Raw genomic sequence first — 22,170 nt, 5'->3', positions numbered from 1 at the left:
GATTTGCAGTGAGGATGTCGAAGGATGTAGTGGGAAGGGGACAGTCGGTCAAAACACGCGGGAAGCGCTGTGCCGTGGAGCTGGGAAGCAGCCTCGAGCCGCGGCCTGGCGGCTTCTCCTGCCTTCAAGTCACCGTCCCGCTGTTCAAACAAGTCTCGTTTGCTTTCTGTTTGCGGCGGGGGCAGGCCGTGCCCGCCAATTTCTCGTACGGCGCCGTCCTTCCCCGCGTGCCGCTCGAAGGCTGGGGCAAACGGCCGTGGACTGGACGAGGGGGAAGGGGATGCCCAGGCGAAAACGGCTGTGGGGCTGGGGGTGATGCTCCGGTGCTGCCGCACGCCGCAGCGTTTAGCGGCTTTGCCGAGGATCTCCGCAAGGCTCGGCACTGGCGGACACTGGGAGCGAAACGGCAGGACGTGCTGCCACGGCTCAGCGAAAGACCGCTGCCGTTGGGTAGGTACGAAGCCGTGCGCACGTCTGAGCCCTCCAAACGGTTGCGGTTTCACTGCTGGTATGTGTCCAGTCCCTGGGGTTTCTCTTCTGGAATCTCAGCTATGTGACTGGAACAGCAGGGCAAAATCTGTCTGCATCCTCTGCGTGTTCTTCCAAACACGAGCAAACACACACACACAAAAAAAAAAAAGCAAATCCTCGCCAGCGTGCAGCCTTCCGCCTGCCTGCGCGCTCCCGACTCCCGTGCGTTTTCCGTGCTGGCGACACTGGGAAAATAACTTTGCACAGATACGGTGTCCTTGAGCCAATGAGCGGAAGCCGTCTCCCGCGCTGCGATAGCGAGAATATTTTGGAAGATCCTCGTTTTACGGAGGAAAAGCTCGTTTCTTGCAGGATCATCTCGCGTTTGCAGCGTGGGTTCGGTTTCTGGTGCCCTCGGCTTCGTTGCCACGTTGCTTTCCCAGGCCACGTTTACCGCCGCCTTCAATGAGTTGTAGCGGCAGCTCGCTCATCATGTTTGATATTGGGCTGTCCTGCGCTTGTTAACGACCTTGGCGTGTTTACGAACTCGGGCTAATGACTGAGGCTGGTTAGTGTCTTGTTCTGCCTCGGTTTGGCTGCTGAGTTGACGTCCCGCCGTACCGCGTCTCCCCGGCTTCTTTCCGCCCGGCCGGACCGCGAGGACTCGCTGGTAGCTGCTCTCTTAATAGGCCGAAATACCTGAGCTTTTTTTGTTCTGCGCTCGTAAACCCCCGTTAAGGCTTTTGCCAAGATTAAAACAAGTGTGTATGCGAAACTTCTAAAGAGGGGATTAAATGGATGTAAACAGCTCCGCTTCGGAGCGGGGAGAAGCTGGGGCTGCCGTGAAGAGCAGGCTGCTGGCGTCTCTTGGGCTCCGCCGGAGAATGCTAAGGGATCAAAGGGCCTAATCCCGGCCCGGCGGGGGCTCCAGCTCCTTCGCTCCTCTCTCCGCCTCCCCCAGGTCCGCTCGCCGGCAAGCTGCGCGGGAGGACGAACGGGATCTAGGAGTGGCCCCTTCTCGACTGCTCCGCGAGATTCTTGGTTCCTCTCCAAAGGCAAACATCCGGCCCTAAGAGCTCCCGGTATTGCAGGAAAACATCTCGTGCTTTGCCGAGAGCCCTCGGCTCCCGCCGGCTTAGATCGAGCATCTTTAGGGCCCTAGGAAGACGCGGTGCCCGGAGCGAATTCCCCTCGAAACCCTCCTTCGGAGGAAATTGCTCTGCAGGCTTCAAATCGCCACCTTCCTCTTTCCTCGTGCTCACCTGCTGCTATAAAAAGCTCCTGCTTTTTTTCCCCCCCCCTACCCCGTCACTCCTGCGTTTGCCCTGGGGATTTTCTTCCCGGAGGAAGTGCAGCCCCGAGTTGCCCCCATCCTCTACGGGGGTCACGCTCCGAGCAGCTGCGTGCCGTGAGCCGCGAATCCTGCTTGCCCCTGGCTTTCCGACGTGGGAACGCTCGTATTCCAAAGCGTGACTCAGGCCTGCAGAAGCCTGTAAAAGCGGCCTAACGCAGGGCTGCCGCCGCGCTGCTTCCAGAGGGGATTATGGAAAAATGCTCCTCGCGAGCCCCGCGGCGGGAGCCAGAAACAGTCAGGCTTGGGGTTGGTTTCTGTTGTGTTTTTTTTTTTCCTTCAAATCTCAGACGTGCAGCATTTCCGCAGGCTGAACTGGGTGTTTGGAGGCTCGGAGCGGTCCCCTTCCCCTCAGTGTCCCAGGCCGGGATTTGGGATTCTCTGGGAGAAAAAAGGTTTCGTCCCCTTAATCCTGCCGAGGTGACTTTAAATCCGAGTTTGATTATTGACTGCTGACGACTTATCTGCTAACGATAACGGCGTGTTAGTGCCGGTTTGGCGAGGTCACGGGGACGGAGCTGCTGGGCAGAGCGGCCGGCTGGGCCTGAGCGCTCGCTCGAAGGGCCGCAGAGGTGGTTTGCGGGGCTCTTTGTGAGCCCCGAACAGGACGGCTTTACCCTGAGCCTCCTCTTAACGAGGAGCTGTAACGACCAGCGCTCGGGGAGGGAAAACTCTGCCGTCTCCCCGGAACCCGTGCGTGCTCCGCGATGGGGTTCGGGAATGGGCTGCAGATGCGGGCTGAGCACGTGCAGGTTCCCCCGGCGGCGTTTGGATCCTTGCTGCTGACTTGCATCGAGTCCCCGTGCTCGGTCCAGCAGCGATCCGGCTTTTTTTAGGAGTGTTTTTTTTCCAGGCTCCGGAGAGACTAACTTTGACCTAGTGCTAAGAAGCCATCGTCCGGGATAGGGCCCAGTCCAAGAATGCTGCTGGCTTAAAACCTCCTCTAAAAATACTTAACCCTCTCGCGTGGCGTCTCGCCTCTTCGTCCCCCAGTTCCCATTAAAGAAAACGGGGCAGGGGGGAACCCGGGAATAGGAACTGCATTGGTCGGAAGGAAACGGCCGGATGAAATTCTCCTGGCTTCCAGTGGGGCTTGGGCGCAAGCAAGCGAGCGCGTGCGTTAAAACACCGATTAGGGCCCTATCCCGAAGTCGTAAGTGTCTGACTTGGTCTTGCACTAACGTGCAACCTAAATCCGGGTTTTTAGCGTCTGCTTTTTGAATGAATCCGGGGCTTCGATCACCGTAGAGCGTTCGCAACCCTTCTCCGCTGGAGAGAGCAGAGAATTACCTTGAATTTCCCATGATCTAATGGGGCAAACTCTTGCAGGGAACTTATATTTAGCTCTAGAAATGTGCCGCTGGAAAAAAAAAAAAACAAAAAAAAATACACCCTTCCGTAAAGGCTGCACATGCGGAATATTTGGAAGCACGGAGATAAATTTTTAACCAGCTGCAAACGTGGGTTTCCGTGCGTCTGGCTGGGGCGGGAGAGGCAACACCCAGGTTCGGAGAGGTGTGTCTGCTCCGGGAACTCCTCATCCCCGCAGGAATGCGAGTACACCGTGTTCGGCTCCCGCCGTGACTCACCTACAGCGATAGCGCTTTTTTTTTTTTCCCCTTTCTTTCTGTGGGAGTTTTTATCGTGTTTCTTACTTGGCTTAAAACCAGAAGTCTGGTGACCAAAACCGGTGGGGATCGACTGCGGTCCGAGCAGCCGCAAACCTCGCTCTGGCTCGGGACCTGGGACGCGCGTGCGGCGCGGCAGGTTCGCCGCCTCGCGGGGCGACGGCCGCTCCGCTTTGCCTGCCGCGGGGATTCGTTGCCGGCCGGGAGGATTCGGCTCGCTCCGAGCTGCTGCGCGGCAGGAAAGAAACTTGTCTTGGCGGCTTTTGTGCAGGCACCGCCGGGCCCGGCCTCCGTCCCCCCCCCGCCCCGTCGCCAGCGCCGAAAGGCCATTTCCTGCGGCCGCTTCTCCTCCGTCTCCCCAAACAATCGAGGCGAGAGCCTAATAAGGGAAAAGAATGACGAGAATCTCCCTGCTCCGGCCTCTTCCTCGTTTGTTCGGTAGCAGCAAATTAGGGGGGAAAAAAAAAAACACGACAGGAGAATGACAAGTGGCCGGAGGCGGCGGCTCCTCGCCACCCCGGGAAGTCACTAACCGCCAGCATGGCTGTGGGCAGAGCGTACCTAGCCGGTGCCTAATTGCTCTAATCGTAATTAAGAGGCGGTTTGAGGCTAACGGCACCTCTGTTTTTTTGCATAATATCCTACTTTTTTTGAGCGTTTCCGTGTCGGGAGCGTGGCCTGCCTTGGGTAACGCAAGGTGGGACAGGCCGGGGTGGGTCGCTCATCCCACGGCTGCCGTGAAGGTGGAGCTGCACCGGCAGAGGTGGCTTGGGAGTCGTCGCTCCCTACGATCCCTTTGAAATAAAAACCCCATTTCTATGGATTTTTTATTTTTTTTCCCCTCCTGCCCTGCTTAACCCACAGAGCTGTTCCTCCTCGAAGCCGGCGGCAGAGCTGGCTTTGGAGGAGCTCGGCTGGCGCTGGCTCGCGGCAGGTCTCCCCGCTCGCGCGTTTCCGGAACGGATCCGCCTGCTTCTCCGTTAGGCCCCATCTCGATGGGACCGGATGATCCCTGCGATCCCGCTGATGGCTAGCGCGGGCCGCGGTCCTGCGCCGCCAGTAATCGATCCTGCAGCTGCGGCGTTAAGAAAACGTGTCGAGAAATTCCTCCCTTCTCCGGGGCTTTGTTTAGTCTCCGAGACATCTAAGCGCAGGCTGCGAACTTCAAGCACGGGAGCCGTTTCCGGCTCGACACGCTTCCTGCGCGGGCGCTCGAAGGCGATGCTGGCGGCCCAGCCCGAGGGGAGGAGACGCAGCTCCGCGGCAGCGGCGGCTCTGGCCCGGCTGGCATGCTCCCGTTAAAAGAAGCAGGAGGTGGGAATTACTGGTCTGGAGGGGCCCCGTTGCAACCTGTCGTAGGGAAAAAAGCTGCGGGGGCGTTTAGCCGAGTGATCCCTGCCCCTCGGAGCTGTTCCTACAGGTTTTCCTTCCCGGGAAGTGCGAGTCCGGGGCAGAACTATGCTGTAAGACGTTATTCTAAAATAAAAATAAATGATGGAAGCAGACTTCTAAATAAAGATGCTTTTGGGGGCTGGATTATTTATCGTCTGCGGTGAACTAATGGAAAAATACTGACGTGCTTCTGCCCCGTAAATTTCCCCGAGTAAACAAACGCTCGGCCCCTGCCCCGGCCTCTAAAGCCGGCTCAGGCTCGAGGCTGCGCGAGCGTTCGTCTTCGCGGCGGTCTAAAGTCCGCGCTCGCCTTTGCCTTAAAAGGAAGGCTGCGGAAAACGGCCGGGCCCGCACGCGCCTCGAGCGCTGCCGTGAGCCGGCGACGCTGACGCGGCTCGGTACGCGGCCGCTCGCCTCGTCGGCAGATTCGCATCCCCTCCGAGCAGGCGGCTCGCGGCCCTCTCCATTCCCGCGGCCTGTCCTTGCCGGCTTGTCCGAGCGCGGGGCTGGACGTCGGTCTTTTCAATCCGGTCTTTTGGGGGCAGGTTATGCCGGGGGCGGTTAACGGCCCTCGCGTGTCCCGTCGCGGCTGCCTGCGTTTGCCGAGCTGGGCGTCCTCCTTCCGAAGGGAGCGGAGCGCTCTGCGCCGGAGGGCAAAATGGGGGGTTTTATTAGCGTCTGGGGGCCCGATCGCTGTTGAGGAGAAGCGTTGCGGGATGAACCGCAGGTGAAGTTTCGGCTCGTCGAAGCGAGGGCCCGGTTTGCCCGGTGGAGTGGACCCCGCCGCTCGGGAGATGCCCCAGGAGCTCCTCGTCTTGGGAAGAACAACGAGATGGATTCAGCGCGACTCGCCAGCACGTTCCCTCCCCGTCGGCACCTTGATTTTCTCAAGGTTTCCCAACATCACACGGGTCGAAGGTGCCGTTCCTAAGCGGAGCCGCGGCCCCCCAGCTCGCGGTCTCCCCTCGACGCAGGACGGGGCTTTAACCCGGCCGCCGAGGCCCGTAGGAAGGTGCGTCGCCACCTCTTCCCCCGCGACAAAGGCGGCTCTGACACAATGCCTGGAAAGCGTTTCTCCGGAGCCTCCCGTGGGAAGGAAATTCCAGAAGCGTACGGAGAATCTCCTTTTTTAGTAACTTCTATTCGGAAAAGTGTTGCTCCCTGAAAGCAGCCCTTTGCCCGCTCCGTGAAGTAGCTGTAGTAAATCTTGCTCGTCTGATCCGGAGAGCGGCTCCTCGTTTCAGGAGCTTGAGCTCGAAGCGAGCCGCCAGCCTGTCCCCGCTTCGCCCGCTGCGGCAGAAAGCGCTTGCCTCCGTCGAGGTTTGCTCTCGGGAGCGCTCGAAGCGTCTACTCCCGAAGCTGTAAAAGTTTGAGCATCTCAAAATCAGCACAAGTGAGTCGGTGGCAGCCCGAGAAGCTCTGAACGCCTCTGCTGTAGCCCAGGTTTCGGAGGAGCAGCCGGCAGCCGGCGGGTGCCATTCCTGGCCGGGAAAGCTCCTGCTTTCTTTACCCTCATCCCTTCTCCCAGGGGCTTGACAGAGTTTGGGCAAAACTCTGCTGAAACAGACGGCTCCAATTTCCCGTTTTCAGCGGGTCTCTGCTGAGCAGGAGCTAGCGAGCAGGAGTTTGCGCCTCGGAGCTGAGCTTTTCGCCTCTCGGTCGACGCTGCTCACCGAGAGAGGAGGACGCGGGCGACGGGGTTTAATCCCGGCAGGCTAACGCGCGGCTGCGTGCGGAGCGCCGGGCGGCCGGCGGCCTCGGAAGGGAGCTGCGATCTTTTGAGGAAATGAGCTTCGAGCGAGGTTTGCGGAGGGCTCGAAGGCTTCTAATTACCTTCTGTTCTTCCCCGGCTATTTTTAGCTCCGCGGCAGTTTCCATAGCGTTTCTAAAACAAGCGCGGGCCGCCTGCGCCGGGGAAGAGAGACGCTTTGAAACCCGCGGTGGCGAGGGTGGGGCCCCTCTCGGAGGGCAGCCCAGACGCGGTCCGGGAGGACCACGTGGGCTCGGTGACCAGGAGGACCGCGTGGGCTCAGTGACCAGGAGCTCCATGCGGACTTGGTGACCAGGAGGACCACATGGGCTCGGTGACCAGGAGCTCCATGCGGGCTTGGTGACCAGGAGGACCACATGGGCTCAGTGGCCAGGAGCTCCACGCGGGCTCAGTGACCAGGAGCTCCATATGGGCTCGGTGACCAGGAGCTCCATGTGGGCTCGGTGACCGGGAGCTCCACGCAGGCTCGGTGACCAGGAGGACCACATGGGCTCAGTGGACAGGAGAACCACGTGGGCTCGGTGGCCAGGAGGACCACATGGGCTCAGTGACCGGGAGCTCCACATGGGCTCGGTGGCCAGGAGCTCCACGTGGGCTCGGTGGCCGTGAGCTCCTTGCGGGCTCGATGACCAGGAGCTCCATGTGGGCTTGGTGACCAGGAGGACCACATAGGCTCGGTGGCCAGGAGCTCCACCTGGGCTCGGTGGCCAGGAGGACCACATGGGCTCAGTGACCGGGAGCTCAGGGCAGTCGTCTCAGCATGAGCATCCCCGCCGAGCCGTGCCGGGAGGCCCCTTGCTGACGGCGTGTTCGAGCCCGTCCCGTCCAGGCGCTCCGATCTCCGGCTGCCTTTCCGCTGGCCCAGCACCGGGACGCCAAGGTCCCGCAGGCGCCGCGTCCCACCTGCGGGCGCCGAGCTGCCCTCGAAGGGGGCAGAGCCGGCGGATGGCGAAACCGCCCCGAAACGTGGCGGGTTTCCAAACCAGCCGGTTTTAGTGCGCTGATAGCTGCCCCTTGGCTCCGCTAAAAACCGCCTGGTTCTAACGGTCTCCGCTCTCCACCTCCAGCCTGACCGCAGACGTCAAAACACTTTCGCAGCAGCGCTCTCCTGGGTGCTTTTTTTCTTTTTTTTCTCTCTTTTTTTGCACGCGCTGGCTCAGCCCCCGCGTGGAGGAGGAAGACGCCCGGCCCGGCCGGCCCCCGCGCGGCTCGGCGGGAGGCGAGCGCGGAATAGGTAGGGCCGCCCCGAACGGCCGTGCCAGGCCCGGCCCTGGCGGAGCCGCTGACTCAGCCGCCGCCGTTCCCATCGCCTCGCTCGCTCCTCCTCCCCGGCCTCCGATTGCGTTAACGACGCCGCGCCGGAGGGGAGTGGGGAGAGAGGTGTGTCGTCGTCATCGTCGTCATCGTCATCCCCCTCTGGCCGGGGCTGCAGGCTCGGCGCTGCTCCGCGGCCCCCAAACCGGGGCTGATCGTCGACGGAGCTGCCCCTCGCCCGCCGATTCCCCCCTGTCACACACCAAGTCCCCACGGCTCCGGCAGCCGGCACCTTCCCCCGAACCCACCAGGGCACCCGGGTGTTTTTGGGTGCCGAGAGGAGCAGCGGCCCAGCGAGCCGCGGGGCAGAGAAGGGCCTAAGAGCAGCAATAAGGCGAGCGGTTAATATATATAAATATATATAGGAAGCGCAGGCATAGGTTGTAGCATTTAATGTCTTTGGAGTCCCTAAGGCTTTTCCAGGGGGCCGGCAAGCCCGTCCGGGCTCCCTTCGGGGTCCCCTGGGAGCAGCCGGGTGGCGCTGGGCTCCGCCGGCATCGTGGCCGCTCTTTGAACGTCCTCTGGGACGCGGCGTCGAGCAAGCGGAGCCGTTACTTATCGTTTCGCCGTCGGAGGTGACCCGGTTCTCCCGCGCAAGGTCGGGCCCGGCTTGTTTGTTCTTCGGGCGCCGCGAAGCCGGCGGCCGGCTCGGGTGAACGGCGAGGGGCCGAGCCTGGATCGGCTGCTGCTGGCTGCCTCCGGGCAGCGTTTCGTTCGGCGATTCGGCGCCGGCCACCTCGTCCCCTCTTTCCGAGCTCCCGTCCCCGGGATGGAGGATGCTGCTTGTCCTAAAAACCCCTCTGTAAACCCGATAAGTAGCTGCAGATGCGAAAGCTGGGTTTGGTTAACCTTAACCGACCCGGGCCGCCCGGCTTAGCAGCCTGACTGCAGGAACGCTCGGTTTTGGCTAAAAACCTCCGAAAGCGGCTACGCGCCGCTCCTCACCCTGGCAGCTCCGATGCCATCGGTGGTCTCCAGCCCAAGTTGTTCCTTGGGACGCTACCGTGAAAGTCGCTTGGTGGAAACCAAACGTTTTTGGCTGGGGGCAAGCTGCCTTCCTCAGCTCCGTCGGTTTGTCTCCACCTGATGGCCGGTTCGGCCCTCGGTCAACGGAGAAACAGCAAAGGACTGGAAAAAAAAGTCCCTTTCCATATATCCCAAGGCCGCATGCTGTGGGAGCCGGGGAGCTCAAGCAGAGCCCGGGTTGACCAAGCTTCGGCCATGCCAAATAACCATGGGGAGCAGCTGGTCCGGAAGCTGCTTCGTATCCGCCGTCTCGCTGCCGGAGCAGGGAATCGAGGGATGGGGGGCAAGGGTTTGGCGGACCGCTGGGGGTGAAACGCTGCTCGGCCGCGGTTCAGCACATTGCTACCTCCTTTTCCGTCTTCCTGAGGAGCCCTTGGAAGTCGCCGCCAATGCGGGAGAGGTCTCTCCGGTGGCGGCGGAGCGTGGGCCCCGCTGCGCCGGGAAGTAAACTGGGCTCGGTTGCAGGAGCGCTTCCGCCCGGCGCCTCCTCGGCCTTGCGTTTCGGTCTTCGAAACGTCTTTTCCTTCCCCTTCCCCGCCGCCCTTCCCCGGCTTTGAAGACGGATCCGTGGGAGACGCCGGCTTCCCTCCGTCCGCCCCCCGTGGGCGCCCGCGGCATGAAACCTGCGGCCGCGACCGCGCTCCCGAGCCACCACGGGCAGAGTCCCTGCGTGGTCGCGTCTTTTAACGCCGATTCCCTCGTTCCCGGGGGGGGGGGGGAAGCCTTCCTCCCCCCCCTCATCCTCGCCAGACGAACGGCTCATTAAAAACCGTCGCTGCAGCATTCCCCGGCCGTGAGCTCACCGGGGCCGGCAAGCATTGGCCGCCCCGGCCCGGCCGCCGAACAATACTTCATTCACGCGCCCCAGCACGGCCGCGGCGGCCGGAGAGAGGGGGGGCGGCAAGCGGACCCGGCCCCCGCGGCCTCCCCGGGGCCCGAGGGAGAGGCGACACTGCCTTTCCAGGGGAAAAGCCGGGGGGAAACGGGGACGAGCCTCCCCTCGGAAACCACCCCCACCCAGCGGCCCCTCGCTCCGCTGCAGAGCCGGGAAGCAGCAGCGGGTGTTATTACGACGCCCCAAACGCTCGTGGCGAGGCCGGTGGTAGCCACCCGCTTTTCCCAGCACCTGGAGGAGCTTTCCAAGGACCCTCCGTCACGGAGGAGCCGCCGGCTCCTCGGAGCCTCGCGTTTCGTCGCGCTGAAGGCCCTGCGTGGGGCAGAGTGTCGGTTAACGGCGTCCGGGAGCTGTCGAACGAGCAGCAGCCGTCAAAACCTGTCCCTTCAGTGGGTTTCCGGCTCCGCAGCCGTTCGCAGCGTGCCCCTTAGGCCCTTAATCCCGTTTTTTCGGACGTTGCTCCCGGTTTGTCGAGTTGCAAGCGCCGCGTTCAGGGCGACGCGGCTTATTCCCCCGCCGAGGCTTCGGGTCCGCAGGCAGCGAAGCGGAAACCACCATCGCCCCCCTTCTAGCAGGCAGCGAAACGCCCAAAACGGGTGAGTTCGTGCGCAGCGAGGTTTGGCCACCCTTGAGCCTGGCGCATCGTTTCCGAGCGGGCGGAAGGGGGTTCGCCGTTCCTCTGGACGTTCGCCTCACTTTGCAACGTTGGGCCCCCAAAAGGTCTCACCTTCCCCCCCCCCCCCCCCCCCCCCCGCCTTGTCCTTGCAGACGTTCACGGCCTGGTGCAACTCCCACCTGAGGAAGGCCGGCACGCAGATCGAGAACATCGACGAGGACTTCCGCGACGGCCTCAAGCTCATGCTGCTTCTGGAGGTGATTTCGGGTGAGTGCGGCGCTCCGGCTTCGTGCCGGGCAGGACGTTTCGGCGTAACCCCGCCGGCCTCCGTAGCGACTGCGGGCGCAGCACGCCGGCTCCGCGGTACCGATAGATGCTCTCGCTGCCGGTCGCCTGTTAAAATCTTCCTGGAGAAGTCGCACTGCTCTGTAGGACACAAGGAGACCTTGCCCTGCGCTGGACCCCATTATTTGTGGGGGGGTTTTAATAGAAACGTGCAGAAATACCTAAAAGCAAGGATTTTGTCCCAGCATTGTGGTGAAGGGCTCATCTGCCTTCTCTTCCTTGATGTTCTTTAGCTTTTACCTTAAACCAAAGCTTCTGACCCTGTCCATTTCCTTTTTTTTTTTTTCCCCCAGGGGAACGATTGCCAAAACCAGAGCGGGGCAAAATGCGAGTGCATAAAATCAACAACGTGAACAAAGCTCTCGACTTCATAGCTAGCAAAGGAGTCAAGCTGGTCTCTATAGGAGCTGAAGGTGAGTTTGCTCCAGCGCGCCTCGTTTCGGCTCCTGGGGCCGTTCCGTGCCCGGGCCGCGCTCCGTAGCGGGAAGGCTCACCCTCAGCAGCTCGTCCGTGCCGCGCGGGACCCGCGGCCTCTTCCCGCTGCCCTGCCGAGCGCCGCCGCGCTGGGCTGCCCTCGGCGATGTCAGCGGTCTAGGAAGCACCGAGGTGAACCCGGCTGCCGCCTGCCGCGTCGGGGTTTGAAGGTCGAAGGCGGTGGCGCCTCCCTCGCCGGGGTCGCGGCGATTTCGGGGAAGCTGTTGCGCAACCTGCTCTCGCTGGACTCAGCAGAAACGATGGTTTATCCCAGCCTGCCCCAAGCTCGAGGCCCGGACAAGGTGCAGCTCATCCTGAACGAGGCTTTTTTAAGCAAAGCCCGAGCTGCACCTCTCCGCTTCTGCCTAACGCAAAGGGAAGCCAAATAGCAGGGGCGATCTGAAGGTGCTTCGGTGATTTTTTTGCCTGCGGTGAGGTTTAGTGATCAGTTTAAGGCTTGACTTTCTCTAGGGCTCATCAGGTGGGTGCCTGCCACTGTCTCTGACTAATTGCCATTAGTGATCGGATCAAAAACAGAAAGAAAATCGCCCCAAAAGCCTCATATTTGTATCTGCGTGGTTCCAAGTCCTTCTGCCTGGTATTCCTTTGAACCTCGCCAAGTATACGTTCTGGCAGGAAAACTGTTTTGATTTAAAAAACAAAATTCCTGCCATTAGATGAGGATCTCGGATTTTCCTTAGTCGCGTGGTTCTCTACGGCCGAGCCAGCTCCCGGCTCTGCCTCTGTCCCAGCTGTATTTATTTGGTCTATCAGTATAAAAACAACCTGGTTACACAGACCAGGAAACCTTTGCTTCAGCTTTTCTCAAGTTGCAAAACAAGCACAGCGCGCCCGGTGCCTGCGCCGCCGCTGGCGGGACTTGCTTTCGGCAACTGGCTGGCGATTTCGTTTACGCTGAACCCCTGAATTCGGAGGATTTGCATAACAAATGCGAACGCAGCGTGGAAACACAGCGTCTTGTTCTTCCGCGCTTGTGTGGGAGAATACGCAGCACCGTCGCCGCCGATGTGCCAGCTTCGGAGCAGCTGGTTAAATACAGAATTGAATTCCGCCTCCCCCCTCGCTTTGAGGTTTCCCTATGCCCCGAAGGGCCACGCTGAGGCTTTGGAAGAAGATTTTCCTAGCAGGCTGTAGTCCATCTTTCTGGGCAGCGACCGGCACCAGACCGTGCTAAATTGGCTTGTGCGGTTCAGAGCCTGTGCTGCTCGTCCTGGGATTTCTTTCGAGACGCGGGGCCGGTTCTGGAGCTCGGGAGAGCTTCCTGCAGCCGCGCTGGAGGCCGCCGGGCCCCGCTTGGCAGCGGCTCACCCTGCGGAGCCAGTTTGAAGAGCGCAAAGCGCGGCGGCTCGCGCCGAGGCTTCGGCTTTGAAGTCTGTCGGCTGGCGTCGCTTTGCTGCTGGGGAAGGCTGACTGTTCCCGAAACCGGTGCGTGTTCCGACCGGCACCGCGTGAAGAGACAAGACGCGAGGGTGTGGCGGCGGTTACAACAGTCGGCTTATCCGCCGCGGTCTCCCCCGCGTCAGCCGAATGGTCATTGCAGGCGACTGCTCTTGGAGTGTCTCGGCTTAATCCCCCCCCCCACGCTCGTTTTGGGGAGGGTTTGGTTGCTCAAGACATGAGACGTTTCACACCTCCTTGTTCAAGCAAACACCTTCTAGCTGCTCTCCGGCCTGGAGGCGATCCCGAAGTCTTTTCCGTGGAAATGAGCGTGGCCGGGACGGCGCGAACTTTGCTGCGGGACGCTGCCGGGAGGCGCCGCAGATGTGGGCTGCGCTGAGCTCCGAGGGAGGCTCTGCTCAAAGCCAACGTGGTGTGGCAGCGCGGGATGGAGCACCCGAAGCCGGGCGTTAACAGCTGGAGTTGGAAAACATCTTCCTTTCGTGGAGGGCGGTTGCTCCGGAGCTGGACTTACCTGCTCGTGAAGGCCTCGGGGCGGGGATGCAATGTGTGGTGGGCGGCGAGCTGTGTGTTGCTGCATCGTCTCCCCGCTCAGCTCCCTAAATACCAGGCTAATTCGAGCAGTGAAACCAAAGCGTGGAGCGGGTTGGGTGACAAGCCCAAATCCACGTGCACCGGGCATCTTGTGTGCTGCTCTGACAGCTCCCGCCTCACTCCTCAGCACCTGAAAGAAAGCGGGGAGGGCAGGAGGGAGCCGTTTTGTGCCACCCGTTTGCCGCGTTAGACATGGCCCTCACTGGTGTCACGCCAGGCAGCAGCAGGTTAGCGTCCAGGTGTCCTCTGCTGAAGCGCCGTCCCGGTCTCCAGACGTCGTGATGAGCTCTTGGCCTGCAATCCTCCAGCTCTCACAAGCCACAAATCAACAAATGTCTCCCTAGATGTGCTTACGGTGCCGTCTCGGCATCTGGTGGCTCGGAAGAGCGGCCGGCCGCCCTTGACGGCTCACCGCTCCGGTGCCTCTTGAAGTTGTTCTCCCGGCACGCGTGGATGGGAAGCGGCATCCGCCGTCTCCAGCCGCAGGGAGCTCAAAGTCCGGCTTTCCCTTTCGTTTTCAGAGATCGTGGACGGTAACGCGAAGATGACGCTGGGCATGATATGGACGATTATCCTCAGATTCGCTATTCAGGACATCTCTGTGGAAGGTAAGAGGCCGGGGTGGGTATGTACGGGCGCCTGCGCCGGTCGGGTGAAGCGTGCTCGGCGTCGTTAACTAAACCCAACCTAGAGCCCTGCGCTGCTCGCTCGCGAGGCCACCAAGCTGGCTGAGCGGCCTCCCTTTAGCGGGGGACAATTTTCAGCCGTTAACGGGATCTGCGCTTAGCTCAGCTAAACGTCTGAGCAGCGCCTGCGGGCTCAGAGCGGCTGCGGGGCGAAGCCCTGACCTGTTGCGTCCCTTTGCAGAGACCTCCGCGAAGGAAGGCTTGCTGCTGTGGTGTCAGCGGAAGACGGCCCCGTACAAGAACGTCAACGTGCAGAACTTCCACATCAGGTGACTGCTCCGGAGGCTGCTTCCGGGCGTCTCGGCTCTGGGAGCGGCTCCGTTACGCCCTTCAGAAGAAATGAGTCCTGCTCCTTCAGCCTTGAGGCTTCTCGGAAGTATTTGGGGCCTACTCTTAATCTGGAGAAGCTTTCGGCATGGCTCAGCTGGCAGGGAAAATGCAACTCCCATGTGTTTTTGCTGCAGTTAGTCTGAAATCTCTGCCCCTTCTCTGGGCTGCCTTTCCAGGAGAGGTTTTCAAGGCTAGATCTGAGGAAGATGCACGATTTATACCTTTCCCCCCAGTTTACTAATTCGCAGTAGAAGGGCCGAGACAGGAGGGGGGTGTCAGGGGACCCTTTACGCAGCGCTCCGCGATCGTCGTCGGCAGCGTGAATTTAACCCCTGCCCTGCAACAGCAGTCTCACTCTCTCCTCCTCTCTTGCAGCTGGAAAGATGGTCTTGCTTTCAATGCCTTGATCCACAGGCACCGACCCGAGCTCATTGAATATGACAAGCTCAGAAAGGTAAAGCTCTGCGGTAGTACAGCCTCTCTGCTGCTTTTCTCCCCCGAATACTGAGTTTTGAGCTGACGGAGAAGCATAGTTGCCCTTCAGTCCACCTGCCTCACCGCCTCAGCAGCAGACGGACAGACTGGCAAATCCGAAAACTTCCTCTGCGTCTTCTCTGTGAAGCAGGAATGGGAAACCGATAGGGATTCAGAAAATAGCTGCTGCTTCCTGGGTGATCTCTGGATTAGGGATGCGTGCGGCCAAGCTGTTGCGACACTTCTATGCTTTTTGAAGCCGTGATCCGCTTGGACGGGCCCTTCAGTAGCTTTTTTCCCCCTCTTTCTAGGACGACCCTGTGACAAATCTGAACAACGCCTTTGAAGTGGCAGAGAAATACCTGGACATCCCCAAGATGTTGGATGCGGAGGGTAAGCTGTCCGGGCACTTCAAGCTTTAACTTGCTGCCGAAGGGCGACTCCCTCCACGTACGATTAATGTCCAAGTTCTGATGGAAAATCTCCCCCTTCAGGCGCCAAGACAATACGCTGGTGGCCAGCCTTGCTCAGGGTTCGGGGGGAGGTCGTTTAATGTAATGGGACCTGTTTTTAACCCGCTCTTCTGCCTGTACAGGTGTATTTAGCTGGCTTTTAAGAGCTGCTTGTTTGTGGGATTCCAGCGTAAAGAAGAGCTGGCTTCTAGACGTGGCGCTAGACGCAGCTTGGTGAGCGAGTCTGGCTCACGTTAGGAAGCGAGCACCCCCTTCTCGATCTAACCCTTGTCGTTCACTTGCAGACATTGTCAACACAGCCCGCCCTGACGAGAAAGCCATCATGACCTATGTGTCAAGCTTCTACCATGCCTTTTCTGGGGCTCAGAAGGTACCGGAGGCGGCTGTGTCCATCTTGCTGTAACATTTCCCAACTGCGGCATCCTACACTCATTCGACTTCTCTTTCAGATGGCCGTTGTCTCTCGTTGACCGGGAACCAAACCTCAGTTTGTTCACGCGGGTTTAAAAAGCTGCTTGGCTTCCCTGATTCTATCTGTAATTTCACACCAGAGCAGCTAGGCCAAGTGACGGGCAGAGCGCCAATCTGGTAATAACCCGGGGCACCAGCAAACTTCTGCAAGCTCCGGGACGCTGCCTGACGCAACTTGGTAACTAACGTCTCGAAAACAAGGCCTCAGCGCTCTGAAAGAGGCTGGGCTGTAAAGCAAAGGAAGCACAGCAGCAAAAACACCCCCCGTCAGCCAGCTCCGGTTTGGATTCCGGTCCCAAGCAAGCGCTTGTTCCCCTCCGCTGCATGCTCGAGGGGTTTGGAGATTCCCGTGCTGCTCCTTCACCCTTTCTCCTCCCTTTCTCTCTGCGCAGATATTGTAGGCACTCTCAGGCCCGATGAGAAGGCCATCATGACATACGTTTCCTGCTTCTACCACGCTTTCTCGGGGGCTCAAAAGGTGAGCTTTGCTGGGTGGAGCTGCGTGCTGCTGCTGTAGGTGACTGGGGTTGAACCGCTACTAACCTTGTGCCTTCCACTTCCGGAAGCTTGTTACGCTGCTGCACGGCTTCTTGAACCGTAAAAACGAGAGCAGCCTTACCTCTGCTTCGGCCAGGAGAAGAACAGAGCGTGTGTGTCCCTCCTAAGAGCAAAACCCGGGCTCGTTCCTAAGCTCTCCCTCCTTGCGGCTGCGGCGGAGAGCAGTAGGAGAGCCGGCGTCTCCGCTCCAGCCGTGGCCCTGCCGCAGCGGTTAAACACAGTGCGAAGGGAGGTGGAAGGAGCAGGCGTAGCGAAGCTCCCTAGCTTTCTTCCTAAAGAGGCTGCCTTGCCCCGCGTCCGGCAGCCGGGGCTGTTCCTGCCCGTAGCCGAGCGAGGAGGGAGCGCGGGGAGCAGGCGAGCTGTGGGCCGTGGGGCTGAAGGCGCCCTGGGATGCACGCTGCCGCATTAAGCGCCCCGGAGCTCAGCTCAAACTGCGACAGAAACCTGCCAGCGACTGCGGTGGGAGACGTTCAGCACAGCTCTCTCCAATTTCAGGCTGTTTTTTCAATGAAAAATAGTAGTGGCGGCGAACGCTGCGGCTGGATGCATTAACGCTGGGGAAATCCGCCCGAGGCTCATTACGAGAGCTGTGTGCGGGCGGCTCTTTGACGGGAGCGTGTCTTGTGCTCCCGTCCCTGCGGGTTAGCCCCGCTGCTTTTCTTCCTTTCCCGCAGCCTCCCCCTTTCTCTTTCAGCCGCATTCAGTAATGCTGAAAACCAGCTGGAAAAGTCTTTTCCCGGTTGAGCGTAGCTTGACTTTTGCCACCTTGCGGGACCGTAGGTAACCTGGGTAACAGTTCCAGGAGTCGCAGTCTATAATGACCTGCGTTTCCAGCCCTCTTCAGCGCAGTCTGGGCTTACGAGAGCTCTGGGTGCTGTTTTAGATCGGCTCAGGCGCCTCAGAGGACTCGCAGAGCAAAGGGCTGGGGGAGAGGAGAGCCCGTGGTCTCCGCAGCTCCGTGCTGGCCGGAGACCTCGGTCAGAGGCTTGTCGGACCTCTCCTCTGGTACAAATCCTGTCATCTTGGGGCTTGTTAGTCGCTCTAACGCGACTTTGCAGCCGTGCTTTCCTTTCCCTGCTCTCCGGCCCCCGGAAGCACCCAGCTCGCCTGCGCGCTTAAGGCACCTGCTGCTAACTGCGGGAATCTTTGCCGTTGGATCTGGATCCGTTAGACACGGTCGGGTTATTGCAGCTGAACCGTGCTCAAGCCCTTCTCCCTTGGCCTGGTCTTGCTGCCCGGCTCTGGGACGAGGGAGCTGCTCCCCTGTTTTTGGACGCGGCCCCTTGGCAATCGCTGCCCCCTCTGGGCCGAGCTTTGGGAAGCCGTTTGCTCTGCGGAGCAAACCCCAAAGGCAAAAATCCTGGCTCCCCGCGCGGCCGACACGCTCGCCCCGCCGCAGACCCTGACAGCTGCGCGTCGGGTGCCGGCCCAGCGCTTTTCATGCCGGCTGATTTCCCGGCAGCCCTAGGTCCCGGTCGGCTGCGGAGGTGGTTGTTAAAGGTTGGGATTCGTTTGTTGGCCGGCAGCGTAAACCCGTCGCTGGGCCGGAATCGCTTGCCTGGTTCGTTAGCCAGCGTTTTGCAGCACCCATCCGGACAGGCGTTTCTCCCCTACGGCTTAGCGCTTCCCACGGCCTCCCCCCAGGCAGCTGGACCGTGCGAAATCGTGGCCTGGCCGGTCGCTTTTGTTGTCCTTCGCGAGCTCCCGGCCCTTCGGAGGGCAGCTGGCAGGTTCTCCGCATCGGCTGCTGTTTGCCAGCTTCGGGAGCACGTGCTGCTCTCTGCCCCGCCGGCGCGTGCCGCACTCTGGGTCCGCCGGGAGCATGGTTAACACGGCTAAGCGGTGCCCGGAGCAGCACAGCTCTGAATGCCAGCTGCTGGCGCTTGTGCTTTTTCCTTGAAGGCTTTCAGGCTCCTGATGTCTCGGGTTTGGTTTCTCGTTGTTGGGTTTGGTTTTTGTTTCCCCCCCCTTCTGTGGCGACTCGTTTCCCCAGCTCTGTTTTTCCTCTCCCCGTCCTTCTGTAGACCCTCCTCGCTAGTTCTGCGGGTGCCTGGCTTTCGCCTCCTCTCCTCGGACTCTTTCTGTGCTGCCTGCCGAGGTACTCGATCCGCAGGCTTGCTTTTCTGCCTCCGCCTATTCCTCACCCTCCCACCCAGTGCGGAGCGAGGATCTGCCTGCACGGAAGAGCGGGAGCCTGGAGGATGGTGCTTAGATCCCGGTAAAAGCCCGACCGGGGCAGCGTGAGGGGAGCTGGAGCTACTTGCTCGGAGGAAACCACTGCGGCTTGCGCTTGCCGAGGGCATCCGCTCGGGGAGCGCTCGGGTCAAAGCCGCAGCTGCGGATGTGCTGCGGAGCGGCCCCCAGGCGCCGGCTCCCGGGCTTGCATCCCACTGAGGCAGTGGGAAACGGCACGGGCCGAGGCCTCCGCGGCGGACGGATGGCTCCCAGCACCGCAGCCCCGGCAGCCGGGCCGGGTGCCGTGCTGTTATCCGGGCGCTCGCGAGCGTTGCCGTCGGCAAAGAGCTCCACACGGGTCCGCGGGCGCTGGGGAAGGGCTGTGCCCTCCCAGCGGCTTTCGGTCTGCCCGAACCAGCGCCGGCGCCCTGCGGCCAGGCGCCCCCATCCCGAAAGCGAGCTGTGCTTGCAGCGGGGCAAGGGGGAAAATGGAAGAAAAACTACCAAGGCGGCAGCAGGAAGGAAGCGTGGGCTCCGCTCCCGACCGCCGCCGGCTTGCCGCGGCCCCGTCCCTCGGCGCTCCGGCGCTCACAACCTGAGCTTGCCTTTTCCGCAAAGCCCTTCGCAAGGCGTTGCTTGCGATGCCGGAGCCGAAAGCTGCAGGCGGAGGTGGCGGAGACGGGCTGCGCGCGAGCCGCGGCAGGCGCAGAGCGGTGCCCCGGGGTGGTAGCGCCGTGCCGGGGCCGGGGCAGCCTCAGCCCCGAGCCTGGCTGCCGGCAGGGCCCCGCTGGGAAGGCAGGAAGCTCTCAACCTCCTTCCAGGTAAAGCTGCTGCTGCCAAACGCTGCTGGATAAAATCCCCGGAAAGCTGCTCGGGCAGAGCCGGCTTCGGGCGCTCGCTCAGCCGGGCAGGGGCCGCGCGGGTCGGGGCGCCGCGGCCCCTCGTGCCTTGCCGCGCGGCAGATGGGCCCGACTTACCCCCTTGGGCTGCTCTTTCCCCTCTAGGCCGAGACGGCGGCGAACCGCATCTGCAAAGTGCTGGCTGTGAACCAGGAGAACGAGCACCTCATGGAGGACTACGAGAAACTAGCTTCCGACGTAAGCCCCCTCCTCGCACAGCGGCTCCCGCGCTTTGCCTTCCTTCCCCCTAAAACCAGCGGCGGATACAGCCCTGGCCGCTATTCCCTGCCCTCAACTGAGCAAATCCCCTTTTCCCCCCCCCCACAGCTGCTGGAGTGGATTAAGCGCACTATCCCCTGGCTGGAAGACCGCAGCCCCCAGAAGACCATCCAGGAGATGCAGCAGAAGCTGGAGGACTTCCGCGACTACCGGCGTATCCACAAGCCTCCCAAAGTGCAGGAGAAATGCCAGCTGGAGATCAACTTCAACACCTTGCAGACGAAACTCAGGCTGAGCAACAGGCCTGCTTTCATGCCCTCGGAGGGGAAGATGGTCTCGGTAAGCAGCCCCTGGGGTCGGCCGCCCCGCGAGGAGGACGGGGAGCCGGAGGGTGGCCGCGCGCCTCCGGGCCGCCTCGTCCTCCGCGCGGGCGCCCGCCAATGCCCCGCGCCCTCCTGCTCTGCCCCGCAGGACATCAACAACGGCTGGCAGCACTTAGAGCAGGCGGAGAAGGGCTACGAGGAGTGGCTGCTGAACGAGATCCGGCGGCTGGAGCGGCTCGACCACCTGGCCGAGAAGTTCAGGCAGAAGGCGTCCATCCACGAGTCCTGGACTGAAGGTAGCTGCTTTTGAGGGGGCGGACGGACCTTTTTTTGGGGGGGTTGTGGGGGGGCAGATGCACTGCTTTGGACTGGACCGGCCTGCCAAGAAGCTGACGTGGGCACAATTGCCCCCGGCGGTTCCCTGGTGCCCGTCCTAGCGCGTGCAAAGGGGGACGGAGTGCTCTGCCCTGCCCCGCTCCGGCTGGGGGGAGCTGACCGCCGCCGTCCTCCTCTTCCTAGGCAAGGAGGCCATGCTGAAGCAGAAGGACTACGAGACGGCCACCCTGTCGGACATCAAAGCCCTCATCAGGAAGCACGAGGCCTTCGAGAGCGACCTGGCAGCCCACCAGGACCGCGTGGAGCAGATCGCCGCCATCGCGCAGGAGCTCAAGTACGTCCGCCCTCCTCCCCCCTGGGCTTCCCCCTGCCGCAAAACCGAAACCCGCTCCGCTCCCCTTCCCCTGCGCCCGCTGCGGGGACCCTCCTGCAGCTGAAGCTCAGCGCGCCTCTTCTTTCCCCACCGCCCCGGGCTGCAAACGGCGGCTTTTGCTCCCGCCCCGGCGCCCTTTTTGCTGCCTGCCTGGCGCTACCCCGCGGCGCCGCGACGCTTTTCGGTCGAGGCGCGAGCCTTTTCTCCGGGCCTTTTGGCTGCTGGCGGCCTCCGAGCCGAACCTGGAGGGCGCATCGCCCGCGAGCGCCGAGGCGGCGGCCCCCTCGCCCGCACAGTGCCCCTATTGTTCTGCCCCTTCCCTTCCCCCTCCGCTTGCTGCGCCGCCAGAATACAGTTATTGTAAGGGCTTCCAGGGAGCCGCGCGCCTTTTTTTATTTTTTCCAGCCAGATAAACTTGCACACAATTAGTACACTGAAAGCCGAAGGCAGGGCGAAGCCATGAATGGAGCCCTTATTCCAGCGGCTCGAGTAGCCGAGAAGCTGGGAAACAGGGACGCGCCGGCTCCGAGCATTACTTCATGGAAAACCTGCGGAGGCCGGCAGGGGCGGAGGAGCCGGGCCGGCTCGCGCAGGAGCCGCCGCCGTGCGCGCGGGGCTTTAAAAGCGTCCCGGAGCCGCCTTGGCGGCGTGCGTGTAACCGTCCTGCAGCTGGGCTCCCGGGGTGCCCGCGGGCCGTCCCGCTGCTCTCCCCAGCTCCCCCGCTGCCTCCTGGCCATCGTTCTCGCTCTTGTTCCTTGGCCTTTTCCGCAAAGCGTCTGGGACGGGCGCTGGCGGCCGGCAGCGCTGCTAGAAACCCGAGAGCCGCGGGTGGTGGAGAGCGAGCCCAGCGCGCGCCCGGGGCTCGTCCCGCTCGGCTCCTCGCGAGGCTCTGCAGGGGCTGCGGGAAGGGGCCGCTCGCGGTGGAGCGCGTCCCCCAGGGAGGCCGTGGCCGGCCACGAACGGGAGACGGGAGCGAGGCGGGAGAGCGGAGCCTGTCCCGAAGCAGCGGGAGCGGACGGGGCGTCTCCTCGCAGCCGCGGTCTCCGCAGCCCCCCACGTCCTCTTGCGTCCTCACCCCTGTGCTTCTCTTCCCTTTGCCCCGCTAAAGCGAGCTGGATTACTACGACTCTCCCAGCGTGAACGCCCGGTGCCAGAAGATCTGTGACCAATGGGACGTCCTGGGTTCCTTGACCCACAGTAGGAGAGAGGCCCTCGAGGTAAATCAAACCTGCCTGCTCGCTGGCTCCCTGCCCCGAATCGCGGCAGAGGAGGCTGCACCACCGTCGCCTGCTGCCGGGGAGGTTCGTCTGTTCCTAACTCGGCCCATCCGTGTGCCTCCTTCCCGCAGAAAACAGAGAAGCAGCTGGAAACGATCGATGAGCTGCACCTCGAGTACGCGAAGAGGGCAGCCCCCTTCAACAACTGGATGGAGAGCGCCATGGAAGACCTTCAGGACATGTTCATCGTCCACACCATCGAGGAGATCGAGGTAGGAGGCCGGAGGAGACAGGAGGAGGCTCCGTAGCCTTCGGCTTTCGGCAGGCGCATTTGTCTCGT

The 22,170-nt window shown here is 61.7% G+C and overlaps 1 protein-coding gene across 2 annotated transcripts in view; it reads left to right on the top strand.

Annotated features, from left to right (window-relative positions):
* ACTN4 (actinin alpha 4) overlaps positions 1 to 22,170 on the top strand; it is a 33,580-nt gene that overhangs the window by 7,205 nt on the left and 4,205 nt on the right. The window contains exons 2-14 of one of the 2 annotated variants that reach the window (XM_067314505.1): positions 10,617 to 10,731; positions 11,103 to 11,222; positions 13,818 to 13,904; positions 14,164 to 14,251; positions 14,688 to 14,766; positions 15,098 to 15,179; positions 16,123 to 16,208; positions 19,468 to 19,560; positions 19,690 to 19,920; positions 20,053 to 20,200; positions 20,424 to 20,574; positions 21,722 to 21,830; positions 21,962 to 22,102. In XM_067314505.1, coding sequence (XP_067170606.1) covers positions 10,617 to 10,731; positions 11,103 to 11,222; positions 13,818 to 13,904; positions 14,164 to 14,251; positions 14,688 to 14,766; positions 15,098 to 15,179; positions 16,123 to 16,208; positions 19,468 to 19,560; positions 19,690 to 19,920; positions 20,053 to 20,200; positions 20,424 to 20,574; positions 21,722 to 21,830; positions 21,962 to 22,102 — 1,530 coding nt within the window. Of the gene's footprint in view, positions 1 to 10,616; positions 10,732 to 11,102; positions 11,223 to 13,817; positions 13,905 to 14,163; positions 14,252 to 14,687; positions 14,767 to 15,097; positions 15,180 to 15,543; positions 15,630 to 16,122; positions 16,209 to 19,467; positions 19,561 to 19,689; positions 19,921 to 20,052; positions 20,201 to 20,423; positions 20,575 to 21,721; positions 21,831 to 21,961; positions 22,103 to 22,170 lie in introns of both variants that reach the window. The other variant, XM_067314504.1, reaches the window with a different exon arrangement.

The sequence above is a fragment of the Apteryx mantelli genome, chromosome 35, assembly GCF_036417845.1.
Source record: "Apteryx mantelli isolate bAptMan1 chromosome 35, bAptMan1.hap1, whole genome shotgun sequence".
Taxonomy (NCBI): Eukaryota; Metazoa; Chordata; class Aves; order Apterygiformes; family Apterygidae; genus Apteryx; species Apteryx mantelli.
The sequence above is the reverse complement of the archived record's forward strand: the minus strand, read 5'-3'. Positions and strand labels throughout refer to the sequence as shown.